We start from the raw sequence: 25322 nt of genomic DNA, 5'->3' as shown, positions 1-25322 counted from the left end.
CAACTGTTGCTGGCGGCGGGATGTGGATGTCTGGCGGAGAGCGGGTCCCGCACGCAGCCCCGCGGCCGGCGCGCGGCGCGCACTGACGGCGGATGCACCTTCACGTGCCCTCACGCTGAGGAGGATGATCAAACGTGCCGGCTTTTCCGCGCGAGCGCCAGTGAAAGCGAGCAGCGCTCCTTTGTTCGGTGTTTAAAAGCGGCTGGAGTGGAGGAGCGGCTCGTGACAGCCAGTGACCTTGCCGGGTTTTCCTTTTCCTTTCTTTCTTTCTCTCTTTCTTTCCCCCTCCTTGACATCCGTCCATCATGCTGATGATGATGGAGAGCGGCGGCATGGACGCGCATCAGGTTGACATCGACTCGGAATTCGAGCCGCACGGCCGGTCGCGGGCGTGCACCTGGCGTCCGGAGGACTTCCCCGGCGCGGGGGGCGAGGGGGAGGCGAGCCGCGCGCCGGGTCTGGCCCTGGCCTCGGTCAAAGTGGAGCGCTACGACGTGCCCGCGTGCCGCGCCGAAAGGAACGGCGGCGCGCCGGCGGAGATCACGCACCCGGCCGGCGCCCCGGCCCCGGCGGTGGCGGCCGCCGCCCCCGCCTGCGTGTCCGCGGCCGCGCTCGACGCGGCCGGCCAGCTGCGCAAAGCCAAGTCCTCGCGGCGCAACGCGTGGGGGAACCTGTCGTATGCGGACCTGATCACGCGCGCCATCGAGAGCGCCCCGGAGAAGCGGCTGACGCTGTCCCAGATCTACGACTGGATGGTGCGCTTTGTTCCCTATTTCAAGGATAAAGGCGACAGCAACAGTTCGGCCGGATGGAAGGTACACACACACACACACACACACACACACACACACACACACACACACACACACACACACACACACACACACACACACACACACACACACGCACGGTGACCCCGTGTCACTCCACGGTTCACCGGGTTCAGGAAGAAGAAAGTCTCCTCTTCTCTTTATTTATTTATTTATTTATTTATTTATTTATTTTTATAATTTTTTGGGATGAGCGCCGTGACGCGTGCACGGATTTGTGCGCGTCCTCGGGTCAGGCGGGGGACACACCGTGGCGCTGCCCGGACCCCTCTCGCGCCGGGATGACCCCCGTCCCGCTCTCCGTTACGCGCAGGACGCGGCTTAGCGCGCGACAACAGGAGATGATGACACCGGGAGTCACGGCGAACAGATGTAACGGCAGATTATCCCCCGCGCGCAAATTAATATGAGGTTAATCTAATAGATTGGAGGCTGTAATCTGCTCTGGATTGACCACCCGTCCCGCGCGGGGGATTAATAAGTCCTTTGTTTTCACGCGGCTTCCCTCGTTACCGAAGTTGAGAAACTCCAGCCTCGCGCGGATCTGGAGCTCAGGCTTCACTTCTCAAGCTGATCATCCGGATTTCTCCTCACTTAGACGCAGATTTGAAGATTCGATTTCAAGACGCTTCCGATTTCTTCTCTCTGATTAGGATTAACTTCACTCTCTGTTTACTTCAAGTCAGAGCAAAACACCAAGACTCGTTTTTCTTTTTTATTTCTTTAAATGAAAGGTGGATTTTTATTTTCCTCACTTGTTAAAAAAAAATAATAAAGTTGTCATAAAGCTGCTTTACTAAAGAAAAGAAAGATCCAAAACAAACTTGTCTCCATTAAATCAGTATTAGTATAAGTATTAAATCCTGAATTATGCATAATTCAATCAAAAAGATTGGACTTATTTATGGATATTCTGGTTTTGTTACATATTTCCAGTTTGTAAATTCTGAAAAGTCAACACTTAAAATATCAAAAACAACTACTTTTTCACCAAAAGTTCTTCTAATGAAGTAAAATACACATTTTTTCTTCAGTAAACGGCACAATTAAAGAGCATGAAGTTGTTTTACCAGTCTCAGCTCCCATAATGCACCTGGACGGTCATCTTTCAGAAAATGCAGACTTTAATTTTGTTTGAATCCAGCTTCATCACTGAGCTGCTTGTCTGACAAAATGTTAAAACGTTTTAAAAATTGAGAGTAAAAAGACTTTTAAACCCCAGTTTTTAACTTTCGAGCTGCTGGAGCTCAGAAACTCCTCACAAAAACATGTTTTTTAAAACTTTTTTTAATCAAAATGATTAAATTATGAATACATTTATTGAAGCTGAAACGTTTTATTTCATTATTTTGACCCTACAGAGTGAACAAAATGTTTGTTTTTGATGAATTTTGTTGCTTTTTATTGACACAAAGTGAAGAAACGAGCGATAATGTGGCTGAATATCAAATTATTACTAAACGAAGAAACACTTGAATAAAGGATGATTTTGGCCTCTGCTTTTTTTCTTTTTTTTTTCTCGACCAAACAGTTTAAGAAACTGTTGAATTTATAGTTTTTTTGGTGAATTCTGTTCTGGTTTAGAGCTGAAGACTCGAGTCTCTTCCTCTGCTTTTGTGGAGATTTATTTTCCTTCACTTTCAATCCTTAAAACGGACTTTTTCCTCCGGCGTCAGGCTCTTCCTCGTCGTACCGGTCAGTGAGATTTGAGGTGTGTGTGAAGTTGTGGAGGCGCCGGCTGCAGAAGCCTCTCCTCGTGCTTTTATTTTGTATTTTCGACTTTAATTCCTCCTGTTTGTTTGTTGTTGACGGCAGAAAGGAGGCGAGGTTAGCTTAGCTTTTAGCTCCTGATTGGCTGGGTGGGGGGAGGAGGGGGAGGGGGGGTCTGACTGGGGTGAAAAACAACTTGATTCAATGATGATAACACACACACACACACACACACACACACACACACACACACACACACACACACACACGCAGAGGGAGGGAGGGACAGGCACACACATGTTGGACTGTAACAGTTGGCAGCGCCTTTAATGAGATTTGAGACACGGAGGAGCAGAAACCACCGTTTGTGCACAATATGCGCACGCCGCCGATGCGTGTGTAGTCGGATTGGGTGGGTGGAGGGGTGGAGGGGTGGAGGGGGGGGGTGTACAGTGTATGGATGGATGGGTGGAGGAGTGGAGGAGTGGGAGGGCAATAAGATCCAGTCCTGCTATTAAAAGCCGTCTTTAAGAGCTGTTGTGTAATCCTGTCTGAGAGCCGCCGCTGCTGCTGCTGCTGCTGCTGCTGCTGCTGCTGCTGCTGCTGCTCGGCCCGGACAGCCGCCGGGCGTTCTGTCTTCATCTGGACACACACACTCACACATGTAAAACACACACACACACACACACTCTCTCTCATATAGACTGCTAAGGTGTCAGTCACTTGTTTAAGTGTCAGGCCGGCAGATTGGATTCCTCACACACTTCTTCTCTCTGGGGACGCTGTATGGATTTCTTGGACTGTGGTTGCACACACACACACACACGCACGCACACACACACACACAGACACACACACACACACACACACACACACACACACACACATATGCATACAGTCAGTGTTGCTCAAGTGTTGCCTTGATGACTATGTATGGATCGCTGCGGTTGGGTAATTGTGGTCAAGTGCTTTGGCCGTGTTTGTTATTGCATCCGAGGTGGGAGGCTGCGCTCGGCTCACACACACACACACACACACACACACACACACACACACACACACACACACACACACACACACACACACACACACACACTGCGTGGGAGCAGCGGCCTGTCCACGGCCGCTGCAGGTAGCGGCTCTCCGGCTCCACCTGCAGGCTCTCCTCCTGACGTGGGCGACGGCCGGTCGTGTCCCGCCGCCGCCGCCGCTACACCCGGCAGCAACGCGTGTCGTGATCGGCGTCAGGACCAGAACTGAACACTCCTCCTCCTCCTCCTCCTCCTCCTCGTTCACAGGAAGTGAAGGAAATGAGAGAGAATCTCTAAGAGGAGAAGAGATTCAGGAAAAAGGAGATTTATGGAGTTAAGACGAAAGTGGGAGGAGCTCCGGGGTTCAGACCTGTCCGGCGTCCGGCGTTCCTTAGAGACGTCAAATAGCATCTCAGTTCAGCCGTTTCCGTCCTGATCGAGCCACACTGACCTCCGAATTCAGACCTCAGAGGTTTTCCTTCTTTAGTACCGGTGATGAAAATGTTGAATTTTTCAAAAAATGGCTACAATCTCCACATAAAGCCAATTTTAATGAAACCTTCTGCTTCAAAACACTGAAATGTCCAGAAAAACGGTTGCATTATGGGTGTTTTTCAGAAGCATCTCCTGACCGCATGGCTTTGAGGCTAATGCAGGCTAGTTAGCTGGCCTGGCAGCGTCACTGTTATCTCAGCTCGGGTGTCAGTGTTTTTTGTTTTGGGAAATTTTTTTATAATTTTTTAATTTTGGTGATTTTATAGCCTCTCAGAGGCCGATTTTGGCCCACAGGCCTCATGTTTGACACCCCTGTCCTTCACCCGTCTGTTTCTTGGACTCTGTTAAAAACAAGTCCAAACGATGAAGAATAAAACGTCCAAACATGAAGAGGTCAAATGTCAAATCCTGGGTGGAAATTCCTCTTTCACTGAACGAGTCGAATCGAATAACTCAAAATGTAAAGAACCGAAGTTTAAATATCAAGACATGTTGAGACTAAAGTGAAAATATCAGGAATGGACCGTGTGAACGTCAAGAACATGATGTACCAGGAGTCAGGATGACGTCCAAACGGTGAGAATCAGTTCCACAACCAGAAGTCAGTCTGAGAGTTTAGTCAGTATTGAAGAGTTTAATGTCAAAATATACAGAATAAAAAAGATTTTATTGGTCATTTACAAAGTCCTGCTTGATTTAACGTGCAGTGAAATTTGTTTTTGCTGCTGTAAGAAATAATAAAATGTAACAAAATTATTGACAGTAAAATCGATGATGTTGAGAATGAAGTCAAAGTTTTAGCGATCAGGTTGATGTTTAAAGAATATTTGGTGAAAACAGCTTTGAAATGAGGATGAAGTGATGGTCGAAGCGTCGTCCTCGGTCGCTGCTGAAGGTGTTGAGACGTCGCTGAACGAGCTCCTCACACCGTCTGGGTTCTTCTGTCTCTGGACAGTCTCATCCTTCCTCACACACACACACACACACACACACACACACACACACACACACACAGCCTGGTTGGAGGGTTCCTGCCGGTGGACGGTGACGTCTGTGGGCGGCTGGACGGATCCCATTAGAAAACCGTCTTCATGGCTGCAACAGGCAGAGATGAGGCCGATCTGGAGAGAGACGGCTGGAGTCCAGCGACTGGCCCGGCGAGCCGAGCCGAGCCGAGCCGAGCCGAGCGGCGTGACAATGGCTGAAAGAGCTCAGCGAGAAGGAATGTGCTCCGGTTTACTGTTATCACTTACATATGTGCTTTTCCTACCGACTGCAGCCAGAACGCTGCACAGCAGAAAAACCTTCTTCTTTTAAATTAGGCTTTCATTATTTGAAATGGAGTTATTAGGGGGGAGCAGATGGAGCCAGTCATGTCTGTTTCTGTAAAACAGAAAACTCACAAATGTAAATTCAGTCCTGTGTTTATCGCTGCAGGCCAGATTAAAACACATCCTTTTGTTTGAAATTTACTTTAGAAGCCGTGCGTTAGCATTAGTAGGGCCCCCTAGTGGCCAGTCATATTATAGAACCTACAGTGAAGATGGAAGAGCTCAAAGGTTAATGAGGAGGAGGAAGACGGAGGAAGATGGACGGATCTGGAAAACAGAAGTGGGTTTGCTAATGTTTTTGTCATTCATTTTTATCAGCTTAATTCAACCAACCCTAGCATGCCGGGCCACTAGAGGGCGCTGCTGGGTGTTTCTGTACTGAAACCGCACACAGAAGAACTGTTTGCTGTGACTGTTTTATTTTTCTCCGTTTCCATGGAGATGGAGTCGGAGTGTTTTCTCCGTTGGCGGCCATTTGCAAAAATGACTCCGTGATCTGAACTCCCAAAAAGCAAGAAAAGTTTTTAGATAACGATTGAGAGATTGAAAACTTCAGATTCCTTTAGAAATGAATAGAAATGACTCTTCCTGTTTGTCAGCAGTCGTATGAAGAACTGAAGAACGTATCATCGACAAAGACGGATTAATGTATGAAAGAAAGACACTTGTGGAATTTAATTCGCTGTAGCGATCATTGGTAGAGGCCAAACTGCTCAAACAGATATTGGAAACAGTCTTGAATTCTGAGAATGAACCAAGCGAACGGACTTTATAGACTCTGAGGTTAAACTTCCAGCGACGCCCAATAACTGTTGACATGAAGACTGAGGAATACCGCCCTGCCCGGTGCATGCTGGGTAACACAGTCTCCATTTACAAAGACCGAGGAGATTTATTTCAGGTCCAGCCGGCTGCAGGTTGGTTCGCCGTCTCCAGTAAACAGAGCAGAAAGCGCATCTTTGCGTCTAATAATCCGCATCACAATACTCTTCACGTTAAAGGATGGACGCCCACGCCGACGGCGGTCACCTTGTTCTGCCGCGGCGCCGGAGGTAGAGGAGGAGAGGGAAAGACAGGGGGGAGGGGGGAGGAAGCAGAGGGACATCCTGAAGAACAAGGTATTATCTGTCCTGCCAACAAAACTCCTCTTTTTTTGAATTGGATTGTGAATGGAGTGGGAGATGGAGGAAGGACGGCGGCGGTGGCCCCTGCTGCTCAGCACATTGATAGCAGCCTTAATGCCTGTGATGCTCCAGCGCCAGGCCCGACAGAGGGGGGCCGGGCTGTGGGAGGGTTCCCCGTGCCAGGCGGCCTGGCCGGCGCTCAACCGAAAGCCCTCTGCACCGCGACACGCTTATTGTTATTATCACAAAGGCGCAGCAGAAGGAGAGGCAGCTCTTGAGTTGGCGGGCTCTGGCGCCGGGTTAACTGGGGGCGGGGAACGGGAAGAGGAATTCAGGAGCGGTTGGGGGGGGGGTTGGCAAAAACTCATCAGCTGGACTCTATGAATGAGGGGAGCGTCTCAGCGGCCCGGGTGGACCGGAGGCCGGATTCAAGATCCGGTCGGCTCCAGAAGGAGGCCCGAGTAGCTCTGGGATGTAAACAAGGGACGCACCGGCAGCGGGGGCGGAGCCGCTTCGCAGCTTAAAGTGAGTCACGGCGGTTGGAATGGAACAGAATCTTCTCGCCCTCACACTTCAATCGGCTGGAATAAATCAGCTGGAATCAGAAACACTCCGCAGACGGAAATTCCAGAGAGAAAAACCGAGTCCAGACACGGAGCAGGCAGCGAGGCCAGGCGGGTCTCTGGACCCGAGCCCACCCGGCGTGTCGTTAAATCCACCCCCCCCTCCCCCCACCCCCCCCCACCCCCCCCCTTCTCCATGCCCTTTGGGGCATCGGGACGTTCTGGATCGGAGAGGAGAGGCTTGGAGCTCCGTCCTCGCTGTCAGACGGTGACTCAGGAAAGGGTCGTGGCACTCGGGGGGGGGGGGGGGTCCGCATGATTTAACTCACTTTCAAACAGATCACGTCCGCTTCACTTCACAGATCGCTTCATTACAAGCCCAGCTTTCATTTCCCTTCATCTCCTCTTGGAGCCATTGACTTCCACTCATTTCTACGCCTCAGAGGATTTTCTGCTCTGCAGCAGGAAGTCGGTGTCCGCTGGTCAGACGGCCGCGGGGTATTACCGACTGACCGTCGCATTTCAGAGAGGGACTTTAAACTCAAATTACCATTAATTTCTCCTGGATGTTGCAGATGAACATTAAACCATGTCTACAGCAGGGGTCTCAAACACCGGGCCGTGGGTCATTTGGAACCGGACCGCCCTCGTCCTGCCTGTCCACGGAAAAATTATATTGCTTAAAAGCACTTCAAAAAAGTGTGGGTCCACTGGTCGTTGACGAGATCCTGCTGTCAGTATGGAAGCATCACTGTACAATACCGTCAGTAGAACCATTGTCTTCCATCTATAGGAGTGTAGAACATCCTCTTTCCCAGGCTGCTACTAGTTTCCAGTCCAGAGTTTTCCAAGTTTTCTTCAGTAACAGTTACCCTAATTTATCTAACATCTGCTTTCTGAAAGGCTTTCTGTTTTTGATTTGGATTCCTTCAGCTTCCTGCAGGTTACGGCCTTGATTTTTTCCCCGTTGATTTCCAGTGAACCAAACAGGTTTTCCTTCCTCAGGACTGTCAATCCATGTTCATATTTCCAATATCATACTTTCCAGAGTGTCGAACCCTTGTCTTCCATCAGGTTAGGTAAAGTGTGGCAGGAAACCAGCTTTTCAGAGAGATCTTGGCTTCAACCCTCAGCAATAATCAACTTTAAACAGCTGTTGCATATTTTTGTCCCTGGCTGCCTCTCGCTTCAACCGGCTGATCATGTCCGCTCCTGAAGCAGCGATACGAAGCGCCCTAAAGTGCTTTGGGTAATAGTTTCTTTCCAGACAGCTTCCGCCTTGCTTAACCCCGCTTAGGGTCAAAGGTCACCCCTGACTGGACGATGGCACGGTCTGCTCTGGACGCATCTTCCTTTAAAATAGGTTTGCAAAAAGGCTTGAAACAATGTGAAAATGCAAACCTTTTCTTGTGTTTCAGGCTTTTATTTTTCTTCAGACAATAACGCTGCTCAGAGCCACTGAAAACAAAGCTTCTTGGAAATAGCTCCTAAGTCAGAATGTTTATAAAACACTCTATATCAGCAAAAACAGACGACAACGCAACTTTTCTGAAATGCCGTTTCTTCTCATGCGCACCATGTCCGTAGCAGATGGACAATAACACCAACAGCATCCACTCATGGCCTGGCACGCTAACTACGTAGTTCTCAAGCATTTCTGCCGTTTCCACGGAAACAGACATCGTTTTTGGACAGTGGTGCCGTGTGATTGTGAACAATGTGTTCTCACTGGAAACGTGTTAACGGTAGCTTGATATTTTGTTGTACTGGAAGACCTTTTCTGAGACATGGGGTCCTGCCCTTTGGTTTTACTTCCTCTTGCAGATCAGCCGAGGTGTCGACCGGTGGTTTATTTCACTTTTATGCTTTGGCTTGATAGATCTTCCACAGTCTTTCTTAGAGGCAGGTGGAAAAGTTAGAATCCATGTGTCCAAAGGGAAAACAAGTTGCATCTAAAGTTGCTAAAACACAAGCAAATAGTAAAAGCATCAGTAAAACAGCGTCTCTCCAGACAAACCCAATGGAAATCAATGCTAAAGATTCTAGCTTTTAAAACTGTGGTGTGTTCACGGTTTGACAAGGAAGAGCTCAGCCTCTCTCTGTGGTGCAGAAACAGTGTGAAATCAGTGGAGTTCCTCTGAATTCTCAGTGTCACGACATCCGAACAGGGTCTTCTCCCAAAACCCATTCCACACTCGCCTCTGAAAAGTTCCCCGCCGCACTGAGGAGTTGGCGCGCGGTGAGTCATCGCCGCCGCAAATCCCAGTCCATCAGTTCCCAGCATCATCAAACTGATTGTAGTCCCGCCGGAATCATGCAGAAAGTGTTATAATGTAATCAGGCGCTCAATTTTAATGTGATTAATGACAGAGTCGCCTCATACGGTATTCACCCCTCCCCAAACTTTCTGCTTATTGTACTCATTATGCTATGCACCAGTTTTAATAAATCATTATGCACTCTGAGTGTGTTGAGGATGGGCTTTTGATGCCTTGTGAAGCCTGACGAGGACCACTTTAAGTAATGCGCTGCCCTTATTTATTATTTTTTTTTCTTTTTCTGCGGGTGGGATTAGTTTCTGAGTTCCTGCACATGCTAAAATAGGTTTTGATGGAGTTTTGTATGGATCTGAGGATTCTGTGTGTCGGTGCGCGTGCATCTGCGCTTGTTGTTGTGCAGCCGGGGCCTGATGGGAGTCCAGGTCCGGGGGGTACAGCTCTAGTTAATAATTCAGATGAGGCTCATTATCAAGGCAGCGCAGATCTCTCTCTGATTCCACCTTAATTGCAGGCAGGATGTGCCTCTCAGACACTCTCAAAGTCACTCCCCCTCCTGTCTGCAGCTGCAAATGACTACCACGCACACACATACACACACACACACACACACACACACACACACACACACACACACACACACACACACACGCAAACACACTCACAGACCAGCATTGGGTCCGTTCCAGACCGATCTCCTTCGCAGCAGGTCCAGTCCGCTGATGATCTTCTTTATCCCTGCGAGCTGCTGGACCAGCGTTTTGAGATGAGGAGATAAGCCCCCCCCCCCAGCCTCCCACTCAGAGCTTTTCTCTTTCTCTTTCTTTTTTTTTTTGTCCATCACACAGTATCGACTCCGAGGCCAGGCATGCTGCTCCCATTATGAGTCACTTACATTTTTAATCAGATCTTCAGCAGGGCTTTCTCCTGTTGGAGGGCTCGGCGAATAAGATTGATGGGAGGTAATCAGTCGGAGGACAGCCGCCCTGTGATTAATGCCGCGGTGGAGTGAGGCTTTCAGCGCCGTGCCAGACGACCCCGGTCGCGGTGTCTTGACCCGGAGTATTCTGAAGCCGTGGAAGTGAGGAGGGCACTCTAGAGCCGCCGCTGCTTCGCCATTCCACCGTTCTGAATGAAAACCTCGTGTTTCGCTGTGCGGAGGCTGCCAGCAGGTGATGATGCCAGATGTCAGGATCAGACTCACAGACTGGTAACGTCCATGTTATGGGGACAATATGGACCAAGTGTCTCTGTAGGGATCTGGTTTTGCAGTTAAACTGAGGTTGGTGCTGAAAATGGTGGACCACACTGAAGAACCACTGCTAGATCAGGACTTGATTTGACAGTTTTCTTCAAAATTATTCAGGAATGATTGGCTGATTAGCCCCATATTTTCCATTTAACCTGTTTATCAACCAGAAAAAACCAAGGTCACACCGCCTTGTTGGTGCCCGATCCCATCAGATCTCAGAAGCTAAACTGGGTAGGACCCGGTCAGTACCTGGATGGGATTCTGTGAGGGAACACCAGGAAGTCTGGGTGAAGGCAGTGGTTGGTGTTTGGAGGTTCAGAGGTCAGATTGGCAGCCTTGCTTCAGTCAGTCCACCCCGGGGTGGCTGTGGCTACATGTCTAGCTCACCACTGCTGAGTGTGGAAGGAATGAATCATGTGACTGTGAAGTGACTGAGAGTTCTCTGGAAAAAGGTGCAATGTATTACCAATGCATTATTAAACAAAACCAACCAACCAACCAACCAACAGCTGACTAACCGACCAAACGATCAACCAACCAAACAGACAACCATCAACTGATTGACCGACCAACCAACCAATCAACCAACCAACCAACCAATCAACCAACCAACCAATCAACCAACCAAACATCCAAACCATCAGCTGACTAACCGACCAAACAATCAACCAACCAGACAACCATCAACCAACTGACAGATCAACCATCCAACCATCAACTGACCAACCACTCAACCAACTGAGCAACTAACCAACCAACCAACCAACCAACCAACCAACCAAACACCATCAACTGACCGAACGATCAACCAACCAACCAATCAACCAACCAACCAACCAATCAACCAACCAACCAATCAACCAACCAAACATCCAAACCATCAGCTGACTAACCGACCAAACAATAAACCAACCAGACAACCATCAAACAACTGACAGATCAACCATCCAACCATCAACTGACCAACCACTCAACCAACTGAGCAACTAACCAACCAACCAACCAACCAACCAAAACACCATCAACTGACCGAACGATCAACCAACCAACCAATCAACCAATCAACCATCCAAGCATCAACTAAAACACCAACCAACCAGCCAATCAACCATCAACTGACCGACCGATCAACCAACCAACCAACCAACCAACCAACAAACCAACCAACTGACAAACCGATCAAGCAACCAACCAGCCAACCAACCATCAGCTGACTATCCGACCGACTGATCAACCAACCAACTGACCAGAAAAATTTCAAATTGTAATTTAAAAGCTGTTTATAGGTTTATTGCTTCTTGGTCAGATTTTTCATCTTATAAAACATATCAAAAACCTCAGATTAAAAAAAAATCTCGTACATCTATTCCCTCTATCGACCAAATATGTTCAAAGTCAGTTTTTTTGTTGATAAAGTTGATGGAATTACAAGAGGAAACAAACACGTGTAGTTTTGATAACTTAAGAGCAGGCAAAACATAAAAAAATGAGTGTCGGTTGTAAGGCAGTAATTTTTAACACTGCCGTTTGCAGATTGTTGTTCTCAGCTCATCACTCATAAAAAGCTCTGAACCTGGGAGAACAGTTTTCTTAGCTTTAAGCTACGTTCTCAGATGAGAATGGGAAACTTTTGTTCCATTTCGGGTGTCTGTTTGCACAACAACACTGCTGAAAACAAAACTTTTGGAAAATGGTTCACAAAGTGGAACTTTTTGAAAACACTCCGACCCTTCTCAGTGGAAATGGAGGAAAACTCAGCTTTCCTGAAGCGCCTGCATCCCTCCAGTGTTAGTGTTTCCTGTTCTCTGCAGCAGGTGTGTTTGGCTTCATTGTGTCTGCCACAACATGAAAACTGCATCATCTTCAAGTGTTTCAGCCGTTTACACGTCAATGAACCATGTTTTCAGAAAGTCGTCCTGTAAACCTTTCTGAAACAAAAATACAGAAGTTTGTTTTCCCTTGAAACATCTTCGTATAAACGGGGCTTTAAATTGAATATCTTGAATCTGCTTTGTTTTTCGTTCGTCTGTTTTCTGTTATGGTTGAAAATGGATGGATTTCAGGCCTTTCTAGGTGTTTCTTTAGTTATTTCACCATTTAAAGTTGAATTCCTTCCTAAAACAGGAAGTGTGCTAGCATGAGGAGAGTTTGCTAAAAGTGACACGGGGGACGCTGGATGAGTTCATCGACTGCGGCGGAGTTTCAGAAACACTTTTTTTTAACGCCGACGGCGGCAGTGAGGAGGTTGACATTTTTTTGAGGAGAAACTAATGGCTGCGGCGGTTAAAGAACAACAGAGCATATTAGCCAAAAAGCGGCGCTCCATCATTTTACAGTGCGATCAATCAGCTCTAATGCGTATTGTTCGGCGCGCGGTTCAGTCGTGTTGAGGTGATGTTCGGCATCAATCAAGGCGCATTTATTCACCGGCAATCAAATCCATTTTCATTAAAGATGTCTGTTATTGCACTTTGATCACGGCTGATAAAAGCGCGGCGGAAAAATTAAAGCCATTAGTGTCTTCGGCGCGGGATCGTTCACCGTGTTTTAACTAGAATTATTCGCCCCATTGTCTTTGTGAAAATGTCTGGCGGAGCCGTTGGAAGGTGTTAACAGTGTCAGGAAGAGGAACGGCGTGCCGACTGTCTCCTGTCGGCGCAGGCGGGTCAGGGGAGAGCGTCTTCGCTAATGAATATTCATCAGGCCAACGACATATTTGGACAAATTACAATGAAAGCCTTTCTTTCTTTTTTTTTTTTTTTTCTGGGCGAGAGCTGAGAAAGGAATAATTTACCGCCGAGTCATTTCGGAAGATTATTCATCAAACATGGTTAAAGTGCTTTAAATGGCAGCTTAAGCAGATTTACTTACGCCACGTGGAAGCTGTGTGTGTGTGCGTGTGTGTGTGTGAGATCGCGGCGCTGGAAGCAGGCGGAGGTTCGCGGCGTACGACGGGCCCCCTCGGTGGATTTCTGTGTCAGTTTGACGAAAATAGGTCAGGATTCGGCGCCCGGCGTTTAGCATTCAGCCCATGTGACGCCTGACGACAGCCGGCCTGGAGTGAACTCCGTCTGCCCCCCCGCCACCCCGCCCTCCGCCGCCTCCTGCCCCGCTCCTCACCCTCCCGCCGTCCCGCCGTCCTCCTCCTGCCCGGAGAAATCCAGATTAAAAGTCCCGCTCCTGCATTGAAATCCACAACGCGACGCATCTGGTGGAGTTCATTTCATCAAGATGCACTTTTAAACATCGCAGCGTTTTCTCGAAAGAGAGAGAGAGAGAGAGAGAGAGAGAGAGAGAGAGAGAGGGATGTGCAGCTGGGTTTTATGGGGATAATATTTCAGCCGTGGCCGGCGGTGACCTAGCTTAGCATAAGGTCTGCGGTATGTTTGGTCACCGCCACGTATGTTTGGCTTGATTTATCATCCCGCCGCGGAAAGCCAGCCCGTCCCTCTTGACCCGCACGCTTTAAAAGTGACTCTCTGAAAGGTGAATTCACTTACAGACGAGCCGCTTCGGCGTCCGGCCGCGAGCAGCCGCCTCTGGCATTTGCAGTGTCTCTCTCTCACACACACACACACACACATATACACTCTCACAATAAGTCAATCTAGAGATACACAAAACGACTGGGTCCAGATATGTGAGTCTTCCCATTAGGTATATTTGTGTCCTGTTTGATTGACGAGACCCAGAAGAACAGGTTTGTTCCGCAGCCTTCCAAACATCCCAGTTGTTTTGGCTCTGCTATCTGGTTATTAGCCAGCAAGCTAAAATTGCCAATTATGCCGGTGCGGCTTTTAGCTATTTTTTGCTTCGCTTATCTCAGGACTGAAGGCAGGTGGTGTTTTCTGGGTGTGAGCGTCCAACACTGCAAAAACACCAGCAGCTGCTAGCATGATTAGCACCTGAATGAACCCCTTAGCTTGTGTGTTTTGTAGAAATGTATCAAGTTTGGTTGATTAGCATGAAATATAGAGGCGTATATTTTATATATGCATGAATTACCACAGCATTAAAGTTAAAAGTAGTCAATCTTAGATCTCAGACTTCAATGATTTTCTGCACTTAAGCCAGTAGTTTGGTTCCTAAAGCTGAGATTTCTTCTAATAGAATTCTTCATAACTCATGGACTGACATGCTAACTATGTAGTTTTCATTGTTTCTGCCGTTTCTGTGTGAACAGATGTTGTTTTCAGAAAGCTGCGTTGTCAATGCAAAAGCTTTTCTGATAAAAACGGACCCAGCTGAACAGCATCGCTCTCTAGATCCTGAATCTTCTCTTCCGTCTCGTCTCCTTCTCGCTGTTTTAACTCAGACATCCCTCGATCCAGCAGCAGAACTGTGCTCAAAGCAACATTCCAGACTGGAACGGCACAAAACTAATCAGCTGATATAATAAAAAGAGAAGCAACACTTTCTCAGGGCAACAAATGTTGTATTTGTTTTAAAGAAAAACTAAGGGATGCTTCCAGGGGGTTTGAATACATTTATGTCAAAATCTGCTGAGCACATTCACCCCCTCAGGACGTCTTTATTCTTAAAAAACCCTATTGTCTTCTCTTCCTGTAGTGCATCCTTTAGGGTAAATGTCATTATTGTCATCACAACGGAAACGGCAAGTCATAAAAGTCCTAACAGTGCTGCTGTGTGCAGCCATTTTAAATATTACAACCGTAACGACCGATCAGGTCTCCGGAGTCCACTGGCCCGTTTCTTCACATCCCAGCTGCTCAAGGATTTAACAGCAATTGAAGAAAATCAGAAAATCACATTTTAGAAGATGGTTGTGGCAAAATATTGTGTTAGCTAATAGATGATCACATGAAAAGTCAACTGAGATTCAAGAAAGGAGTCTCAAGTTCTTTAAAATGAGATGTAGAGCGACTCTGTATTGTTTTATTTTAATCATTTTCCCAATATTTTATAATACACTTGTTACTTACTGGGTGTTGGTGGGACAGCAATGAGAGTCTAATAAAAAAAAAATCTCCCAGGACAAAAAAAATGCACTTTATGTCCCAAATATTAGGAGAACCTGTCAGTGAAGTCTTTACAGGACAGTCACCAGAATACAAGGAAATGAAATATTTCAATCCTGGAGTGGACAGAGAGACAGCGTCGTAAATATGCAAATGGTTTAAAAAGTGTTGAACAGCTTCAAACTAACGTCAGACATTTCTGCATTTTTAGATTTGACAGTTTTAAAATGGGCTTCTGGGCACAACTGAGCTTCCTTGTAAGAGTAAATGATGCTTTGTGTTGATTACAGGAATGTATATTATTCTTGCACCAGTTTTATGTGAAAAAAATTCCTGACTTCTGATTGAAAACATTCATCAGGTGTTTTCATTGGAAGAGATGCAATTCTGCAATTTTTATCGATTTATAGTGAAAATTTTGTCACAAAAAAGAGTTAAGTAATATGTCTGTACATAATTGCAGTTATATCCACAAATAAAACTAACCGTGGGAGGAACAAGAGAGAAAGTCCAGGAAAAGCACAGGTAGAACATGCAAACATTTCTGCTGAGAGGCGACGATGTGCGCTTTGTGGATTTAACAGATGTGAACAAGTCACATCCACATGAATGGATTCAGGTTGTTTTATGCTCTGTTTGAGGTGGAAACACGGAACATTTTAATTCAGCTGCCGCATCATGAAATTACCACGAAATTACAGATTTTCAAAAATCAAGAAGTTAATGGCAATTAAATAGGAATAAGTACGCAATTAGCAAATAAAGGAAGTCATATTGATTGAAAGTCGTAATTATTTTGCACTTGGTGGCCACAGGGCGGAATTTAGATTCAGAACAACCAAAGAAACATAATATTAGAAAAAAATAAAAAATTTACTGCACAGCTGTGTGAATTAGGGGCAAGAGAGACAGCACTGATACTGATGAATGTGTTTCTATTTCACCTGATATTTTTTTAAAGAGGCTTTTCTGCGGCTGAACACGACTTCCAGGGTTTTGTTCTAGTCGGTACATTGAGTCGTTGGCAGTATTGAGTCCAGCTGGACACACGTCCAGTCAGTTTATAAACCGCAGAGCGGCGCCGGTCCAGCGTCTCCTCTCCGTCTGTGTGCGACGTGTTGGATTGCTTCTTCCCCTAACTGATTTATCGGGCCTCTGAAAGTCTGACTTCATCAAATCCTTGATACGGCGACTCATATATACTGTCTTTGATGAGTGCCACCCAAGTCGATGTGTGGATTTAATAGCTGCATTAATCTGCCTGTTTAATGGCGTTGTTGAGTGGAAGGTGGTCACCGCAAGACGCGGCACTAAAAGATGAGTTATGGCCCCGGCCGGCGAGCGATGAAAGGGCAAAATGCAAAGCAGCGGAGAGACGTGGAGGAGAGTGGCGGAATTAAAAAGGAAGGTCTTCCTGCAACAGGAAGGAGCCGCCGTGCGTGCAGGGCAGTGGAAACATTCTAGACTTTTAGAGTTAGCAGGTTGTTTCTGGGTGGTTTTAGCTCATATTTTGATAGAAAACCTGGTTTTTAGTCAAGTTTTTTTAAACATGTTTTAGGTCCATCTTCATCAGAAACATCAATTGCTGCTGTTGCATGACGTCTTTTTCAGGCTCGAGTGTCACTTTTGTCTCCCTGCTGTCCGTCCGTCTCCTCGGGCAAAAGTAAGACCAGCTGATGGGCTAGGGTTAGGCTAGCCCCGAACTGAGTTAACTATACTGTCGAAACATGTCAGGGTGTGTTTAAGAACCTACGGGAGTGAAAAGACCAAACCAAAACAGTCATGAAATAAACTAGAAACTGACCTGCACTGGATACTATAGACATCTTCAAGGTATTTTGCATTTTTAAGGCTTGTTTATGCTCTACGTGCTTACTCTAATAGGAACACTGCCCCCCATGGCTGCCTTTGGTACTGCTTTATGGGTCTGTATCCGTCAGCTTCAATGAAAGTTTATTTTTATTATGTTTTTTTGCGGTTCCACTAAGTCCATTTTGGCGTCTTCCACAGTGTGTGTTCTGTCATCTCCAGCCCGTCCCTCTCTTGGGTGAGTGGATGTGAACAGCAGATCGTCACTGAACATATTCACTCGTGATAAGTACACGTACGAGTGCTCCAAAGCGCACGCCGCTCGGTGTTCCCGCTCCACTACATTCGAGAGGGAAACAACAACAAGCCCTCCAACGTAAACGGCGGCGTCTGCAGATGGCTTGGCGCAAGACGGCGGCAGAACCGTGGAGCCGGGTTCCCTCTGGTTTCGGTTAGATCGAAGGAAATGTTGAGGAAAGTCATGGTCGTGTTTTTTTTTTCAAGGAACTCAAGTTTTCATCCAACATGTGTTGGAGGTTCAATGATGAGTCTGAAATCCCCTCAGGAGTGATGTGTGGTGATGCTGGTTGAGGGACAAACAGCTCAGTGTGGTACTGGTGGGAGTTCAACCTGACGATGGTGATGGGAGATTGAGTTGCACCACTAACTTCCATCTTCAGACCACCATAACCATTCATCTACCGATTTCCCCACCCTGTCATTCCAAATATGTATTTTTTTGCACTTAAGTTACACTTGTGGATGATTCTTGGCCCGCAGGCCACATGTTTGACAGCCCTGGTCTCCAGAGAGGTAAATCTACTCGTGCTGACCTGTCGACCCCGATCTCCTCCCACTAAAGTCTTTGGCCCTCATGGTCTGAAATCTCCCTGAAATTGAGCAGAGAAGCCAGAGGGCTCCGCCCGCCCCCCCATCCTCCCTCGGTGTTCGGTTTGAAGCCCCCGCCCGTCTCCCGCGCCTCCTTGACGACGCGCCACGGTAAAACATAATTATGGGTTGTAATAAACAGCCGCACAAACAACTTGTGATCATTTTTTATGGGAGGACAGTCTCAAAAATATGGCACCTTGTTATCCGCCACGTTGATCGGAGACGGGGATTTATTAGCTCCCGGTAAAATCGGGTTTTGCCACACAAGGCACGTAATGGGGAGCGTAAAACACGGGTAATTTCATTGATAAAATGTTAAACCGATAAAAACATGAGCGCGGTGATAAAAAGCCAATCATCCTTCAATCACCTTGTGGTTGCGTTTGGAAACTCTTGGAAGCGCTGTGGGGGAAAATTCGGCCTGAGGATGGAATTTGTTAAAAAACTTAAAGAACAGAATGCATTGTGGGATTTGTAGGATGTGTTTTACAGTAACGTCGGTTTGCAATGTCTCTGGCGAAAACGTATTTCAACTCACAGGGTTTTCACGGTGCGGGCGGCGATGAGAGCGACTTGCCCTTCCTCTCCTCGTCTGCTCTTTTTAACCGCTCCAACATCTGTTCAGTGCTTCGCCGGATGAGCTCTAATCCGAGCTGAATCCAGAGTCTGACCAGACGCAGGCCGGGAGCCGGCGGGGCGGGGGCAGCGGAGGGCAGGTCAGACCTCACATGACCGCCACGCCGTCACGGTTCAGACGGGCTCGGGGTCTGGGGGTGGGAGTGGGGGTGGGGGGGGGGGGGACAGGTGAGGCCTGCAGAGCTGGAGCTGATAGGGAGGGAGTGAGCCATCTACTGAGCTGCTAGATATTAAAGACACAACAGTGAGGATTCCCTCTGTTACCCCAAATGCACACACACCTACACACCTACACACACACACTCAGGTTTATAAGGTTTATAGGGACAATGTGACCAGTCAAACTTGTGGGGACGCCTCCTTCTAAATAATCCACATTGACACATAGAGGAATAATTCATGGCAGAGGGAAAATAGCTGAGTGTGATTGTGTGTGTGAAGAGAAGTGAGCGCTGACCACTGCACCCCCCTCCTCCCTCCGGCCTCACAACATGTGTGTGTCCAACCCTAACCCGAAGACAATTTGAAGACAATTTAAACCCAAACTTTCTCAGGCCGTTAGAATATCTTCCTTCCCACGACATGAACGTGTACACCGATCAAAGTCCCCATAAGATAATAAAACAAGTGTACACACACACACACACACACACACACACACACACACACACACACACACACACACACACACACACACACACACTCCTCCTCCCCCGTCCCCCCTTCTTCCTCTCCTTCCTTTCCCCTCTTCCCGTCTCTGCTAATGATCTGCTTCGCCTGTCGCTGCCTGGCTGACTGATGCCCACCGACAGCCCCACTCATGCGGAAATCTACCCCCCCACCACACACACACACACACACACACACGCAGAGTAATGAACTCCTGCTCATATTTACCATGCGTGCGTGCCACACATGCGGCCGAGGTGGACGGATCTGCATGAACTAATCACGCCCATTTGTTCAGTCACATGTCAGCAGACATGAACGCCGAGCGCATGACGAACGGACCACACAGAACGTACATACGTTCTGCACAACCCCCCCCCCCCCCCCCCACCTCCACCCCACCTCCACCCCACCCCCATCCTATCTGAGCAGCTGACGCACCGTCGATGCATTTTCATGCAAATGAGGACGTCCTGAATGGAAGTGGATGGATTCCTGCAGTGACGGGAGCGTACACTAACATTTATGTATTTCTGTTTGCCGGAGGCTGAAAACTCTGTCTGCACTGAAACGTCGGAGTGGTACGAAGACGTTCGCTGTAGTAATAATAGCAATAATGCAGGTTGATTCAAGACGCTTTGAGACGCTGCTACCGTATTGTGGAAAAGTTAAAATTAATTCAGTTTCATAGAATATTGTTATGATTTCGATTTTAATAGATAACAGATAATAAAGGCAAAAAAAAAAAACATTGTAGTGGGTTTTTGAATTGTGAAGATGTAGTTAAATATCTCTAACATTTCATATGCTGTAGTTATTTAGAACTTTTCAAAAGTTAATAGTGATATGTTTTTGCAGAACAAAGTCACGTCTAGTCACAAATTAATTTATTTTAGCGTCTTGGTGCTTTTACAAAAATTCTAAAGAAAACTTCAGGAAGTGGATTTTTAGATTCTTTTAGGTACAAACAGGCTACAGTACTTATAATGTATTTAAAGGAATTTATCAAACTTTCTTTAAAAAAAAATATAGATTTCATGAATTCTCGGCACATTCTAGCTCACTGCTAGCAACGCTGCACTGTCTGTGCTAAGATGTAGGAAAATGTGACAAAAGTGTTGAGAGTTTTCTCTGAATTTGTAAAGTTTTTTGAGGTAAAATGATAGTAATACTGGGATTTGGAGGTTTTTCTGCTGCAGACTTGATCCAAACCCAGTTTGACTCCGCCGTCTCATCAGAAGGAGCTAATTCTCATGTTTCTTTTGTGTAAACTTTGTCGTGAAGTGTCTCCATGGCGTGGCAAGGCAATGAGGCCTTGCCGCCTCGCCGCCGTCTCTGCTCTGCTGCTAATAACTGGCTCTGATCTCTGATCGAACTCCGGCACTGGATGTGTTCCTGGGCACACTGATTAACCTGAGCCGAGACGCTCCACAGATGAACCGTCGCCGCTCCGCGTGTTCCGCAGCCCTGTGGAAAACACCGCTCCTGGATGCAGCCCGGTTTCCCCTCAGTCTTAATAACCCCGCGCCTTTCTGCTCATTCATTAGCGGCGCCGGCCTGGGATCCTCGCTCGCGCTCCTCATTGCTAATTGACCCTTGCTAATATAACAGGCTTGCATATGGAAACCTGATCAGAAAGGCGTATTTCAGTGGTTTCAGGGTGATTGACTCACCCGGACGGCCGCCGCCGTGTCGATAACCACAGCGGAGGATTTGATCTGTACGTCAGCGGCGACACCGGCTGCTCCCCCCAGTTTGAGTTTGAATCGTGAGCGCGCTTGCCTCGCCGCTCCTGCAGCGGCGGCCTGTTGGGGGTGGGGTGGAGGGGTCAGAGGTAGGAAATCAGGTCAGTAAGCACTGTGGTGACAGCCCCCCCCCCCCCCCCCAGGCTCTCCTCTGGGTCCCAGCAGGGTCCTCTGAGCCTCCCTCTGCTAACGGCTCAGCTAAGCTAAGATAAGCTAAACTAATAAACTAAGCTAAGCTAAGGTTTGGAATCCCATATATTATATCCGAAATATTTTTTTTCCACTTCTCCATTTTGACCATTTTAACTGATCTTTGCTGCTGTTTAGTTGTTTGCAGTTTGGTGCAATTTTCATTTTACCTGTTTTATTTCATGTATTTTGTCACTTTTAGCATTTTATTCATTTGAGTGGTTTTATCCACTCACTTGTTTTTACATTTTTAATTTCCATTTTAGCTGTTGTTTTTTTTTTTTTTAAGTATTTCAAGCCATTTATATTGTTTGAGAAGCTTTAGATTTTTTTTCATTTTGACTGTTTTAGATATTTTGGCTTTTTTTTCTTATATTTTTTTTCAAGAATTTTAACCATTTTAACTATTTTGACTTTGAACCTTTTAGCTATTTCATCCAGTTTTGACCCTTTTTGACCTTTTTTGCCAGGAAATGACTAATTATGAAGTTAAAATTTACTTATAGCAGGTTGGAAACTCTGAATTACACCCGACTGGGAGACTCAACTCGGCGCTTGAATGAAACAGAAGTGGACTCCCGTTCAGGGAAGTTAAAGTGAACGCTGCAGTAGAACGAGGAAAGTCTATTTTCTGGCAGTATACAGTTAATGAGTCACTGACTTTTTAACGGTACGATCATCAATACTTGAGCACGAGCAAAATTTAAGTTATGAACAATCTCAGTTTTCCAGCCAGTAATTAACGTCCCGGTCATTAATAGATGTTCTGGCTTTCACGTAAGTCGTTAAAGTTCTCCGTTCAGACTGGCGCGGTGTAATTAAACCGGGCTAATAAAGCCTCACTGCTGCAGATCTGTGTCAATAAGTTCATTAATAAAAGGTCGTGACTTTCCTGCCTCCTGATGAACCAGCAGCAGTGAGAGCTGGGGCTGGTGGGGTGTGGTGGAGGTGGTGGTGGTGGTGGGGGGGGGGGGCACTATGGGGGGGCACTATTGGGGGGTTTCTGATGGTTCCAAATCCAGAACAGATCAAAATTTGTCTTGAGTCACAAAAACATGTTTAACCTCCAAAATGAGCTCACCAACTGTATTAAATGCTTTTGTTCTTTTTTTATAAAACTGTTGCTCCTGGTGCGTTTCTGACATTTTACAATCAAAATTTCCAGACATTTGATAAAAAATGTGATGTTTCAGCTTTGGTCGTGTTTCTTAAAATGACTTTTGATGAATTCTTTTGTGATTTTTTTCATGGATTCAGCTAATGAGTAAATTTCACCTGATGGCGTAAACAGTTCAAATTTTATATGTTTTAAGTCATTTTAAGTAACATGACTCCCGCATTTTCATTGCATTTTTTTTTGGAAGATATGCCAATTTTTATTCAACTTTTTTTTTAATCTTTGACTCTTAGCAACTTTTTCAGTTTTCTCTGTAACTTTGTGATGCTTTTAACTGTATCAGATTTTCTTTAAAGCTATTTCAGCTACTCTTCTGATTTTGCATATGTTAAAGCGGTTTTGTTTTTTTTCCAAATTCAGACCTTAAAGTATTTCAATTTTTAACCTGAATGATAAGAATCCGTTCAACAAATCTTTCTGGTGTGCAAATTAAAGGAAAATTACGTAAAAATGGAATAGCCATTTTCCTGCCTTACATCAGTGACCTCTTACAGTTTTAATTGTATCAAGAACTATTAAGCAATTCTACAACTGACTCCAGCCAGAATTTAGTGAATGAATCCAAGCGAAAGGTCAAAATGATTTTGTTTAATGACAAAACTTTACCATATTGGACCAAATCACCATAAATATTGACGAGCATGTATATTTAGACCAACCTGACAGTAAAAGAGAGACATATATGTTGATTTCTCAAGCAGGGAAAGTGACGAATGTATACCTTCTATGCATTTTATGGAGTTTTCCGTGTGATTAAACAAATAGAATGGATTTTTGTTGCTTTCCAGCGAAGACGAGTAAGAAAACTGAGCTTCAGTTGGTTGTGAATGAACGACTCATACAGGAGACCTTCAGCCAATGAACTGACGTAGCTTAAAAAAAAGTAACTGTAGAGAAACTTCAGAAAACAGAAGTTGTAACTGATATGTAATAATGAGCATTTCTGTTGCGTAACTGGTGTAATTCCAGCGGGGGTCGACAGCAGTCAAAGCGCCGTCTCTGTCCTCTGGATGCACAGACGACAGAGACGTTCAAGGCCTCCAGAACCGGAGCGTCGGCGGCCTCGGCTCCACGGCGTGAAGGAAGCGAGCCGGCGCTCCGTGACGCGTCTGCAGCGACCTCTGAACGCCGCGAACACGATGTGAGGGAACGCGAGGCGTTCGGAGAACGCGTCCGGCTCCTCGAGTGTTCAGCGTCCTTCAGATGGAACGCGGGACTCTCAGCGGCGACTGACAAACGCTCGCCAGACAAGACATGAAAAATAAACAAACCCTCAAACTGCAAGGAAGAAATATTCTAAAAAATCATCCATTTCCATTTTGCTTCAATAACGACACGGTTCTTAAAGACTCTGCAGTCGGAACCGTTGGGGGGGCGGGGGGTTAGATGAGGGGGGGCTTTAGATGTGCAGCGGCAGGAACTTCAAGCCCCCTAATGAAGTTTCTCCTCGTCCTCTTTGAAGGACTGAAAGCTCCGCCGTGCTCCTCCCTTCCGTTACCAGCTTGACCCCCCCCACCCCACCCTCCTTATTCCCACCCACCCACCCCTCGCATGTGCGCGATGCTCCCACACACACAAAAACACACACATTCCAGCACCCCCCCACCCCCATTAGCAATTCATGAGCGGCGTCTCATTAGACGCTAAGTTTTACCACGGGCCTCTGAAGTGTATGGCTGGAGCACTTATTAATATTTCATCGTCTCCCATTGAGGAGCTAAAAACGAAGTCGACCCGCTTCCGCTACAAAGTGACTCGCGCTCCTCTTCTTCTGCTTTTTCCTTTTTTTTTTTCATTTTTTATTTTCTCCCGTTCCTCCCCTCTCCTTTCACTTTTTCTCGTACCCCCTCTTCTCCCTCTTCGTTAGGCTGCCTCCCGATCCTCCTCTCCTCGCTGCCGATCCCTTCCTCTGCCACACAGAACCTTAACTCAAACTGACTTAATTGGGCTGTCTTTGTTCTGGGAGGGAAAAAAAAAAAAAAGAAGAGGAAATGTGGGCATACCTTCCCTGCTTCCTCCTCTTCTCAGCTGAGGAACGTGAAGAGGAGGAGGAGGAGGAGGAGGAGGAGGAAACCTGGTTGCTCTTGGAGTACCCTGTGTGCCAGGGCTAAGAGGGAGGGGAGAGGGGGGTCGGTAGACGGGGGGGGGGTCTCGAGGGTTCACAAGGGTGTCTGTCAGACTGGCAGACAGGAGCGCTGCCCCCGAAACAAACCCATGCATGAATAAGTCAATAAAGCCACGTCTGCGCTGTGTGTGTGTGTGTGTGTGTGTGTGTGTGTGTGTGTGTGTGTGTGTTGATGTGTGTGTGTGTGTGTGTGTGTGTGTGTGTGTGTGAGTGAAGGGAAGAGAGTGGAATCAGATGAGGATGAGGGTGATGAGGCTTCTTGTTTCCCAGCGTCTGTGACAAAGAGAGAGAGAGAGAGAGAGAGAAAGAGAGAGAGACGCTGCATTCCCCTCACAATGAGAACCAGACCGAGAGAGAGAGAAAGAGAGAGAGAGACAGAGAGACAGAGAGAGAGAGAGAGAGAGAGTTGAATTGTTGGGACACTTACAGCATGTTTGTATTTTGCATGGAGTTAGTATGTGGAAGTATGTGCGGCGGTTTGTGTGTGTGT

At 46.7% G+C, this 25322-nt stretch overlaps 1 protein-coding gene across 1 annotated transcript in view; it reads left to right on the top strand.

Moving 5' to 3' along the window:
* The first annotated feature begins 301 nt into the window (after nt 1–301).
* foxo6b (forkhead box O6 b) overlaps nt 302–25322 on the top strand; it is a 50419-nt gene continuing 25398 nt past the window's right edge. The window contains exon 1 of the mRNA XM_030120952.1: nt 302–815. Coding sequence (XP_029976812.1) covers nt 306–815 — 510 coding nt within the window. The 5' untranslated portion in view covers nt 302–305. The remainder of the gene's footprint in view (nt 816–25322) is intronic.

This window comes from Salarias fasciatus, chromosome 22, assembly GCF_902148845.1.
Source record: "Salarias fasciatus chromosome 22, fSalaFa1.1, whole genome shotgun sequence".
Classification (NCBI taxonomy): Eukaryota; Metazoa; Chordata; class Actinopteri; order Blenniiformes; family Blenniidae; genus Salarias; species Salarias fasciatus.
This window is presented reverse-complemented; position numbering and strand designations above follow the sequence as displayed.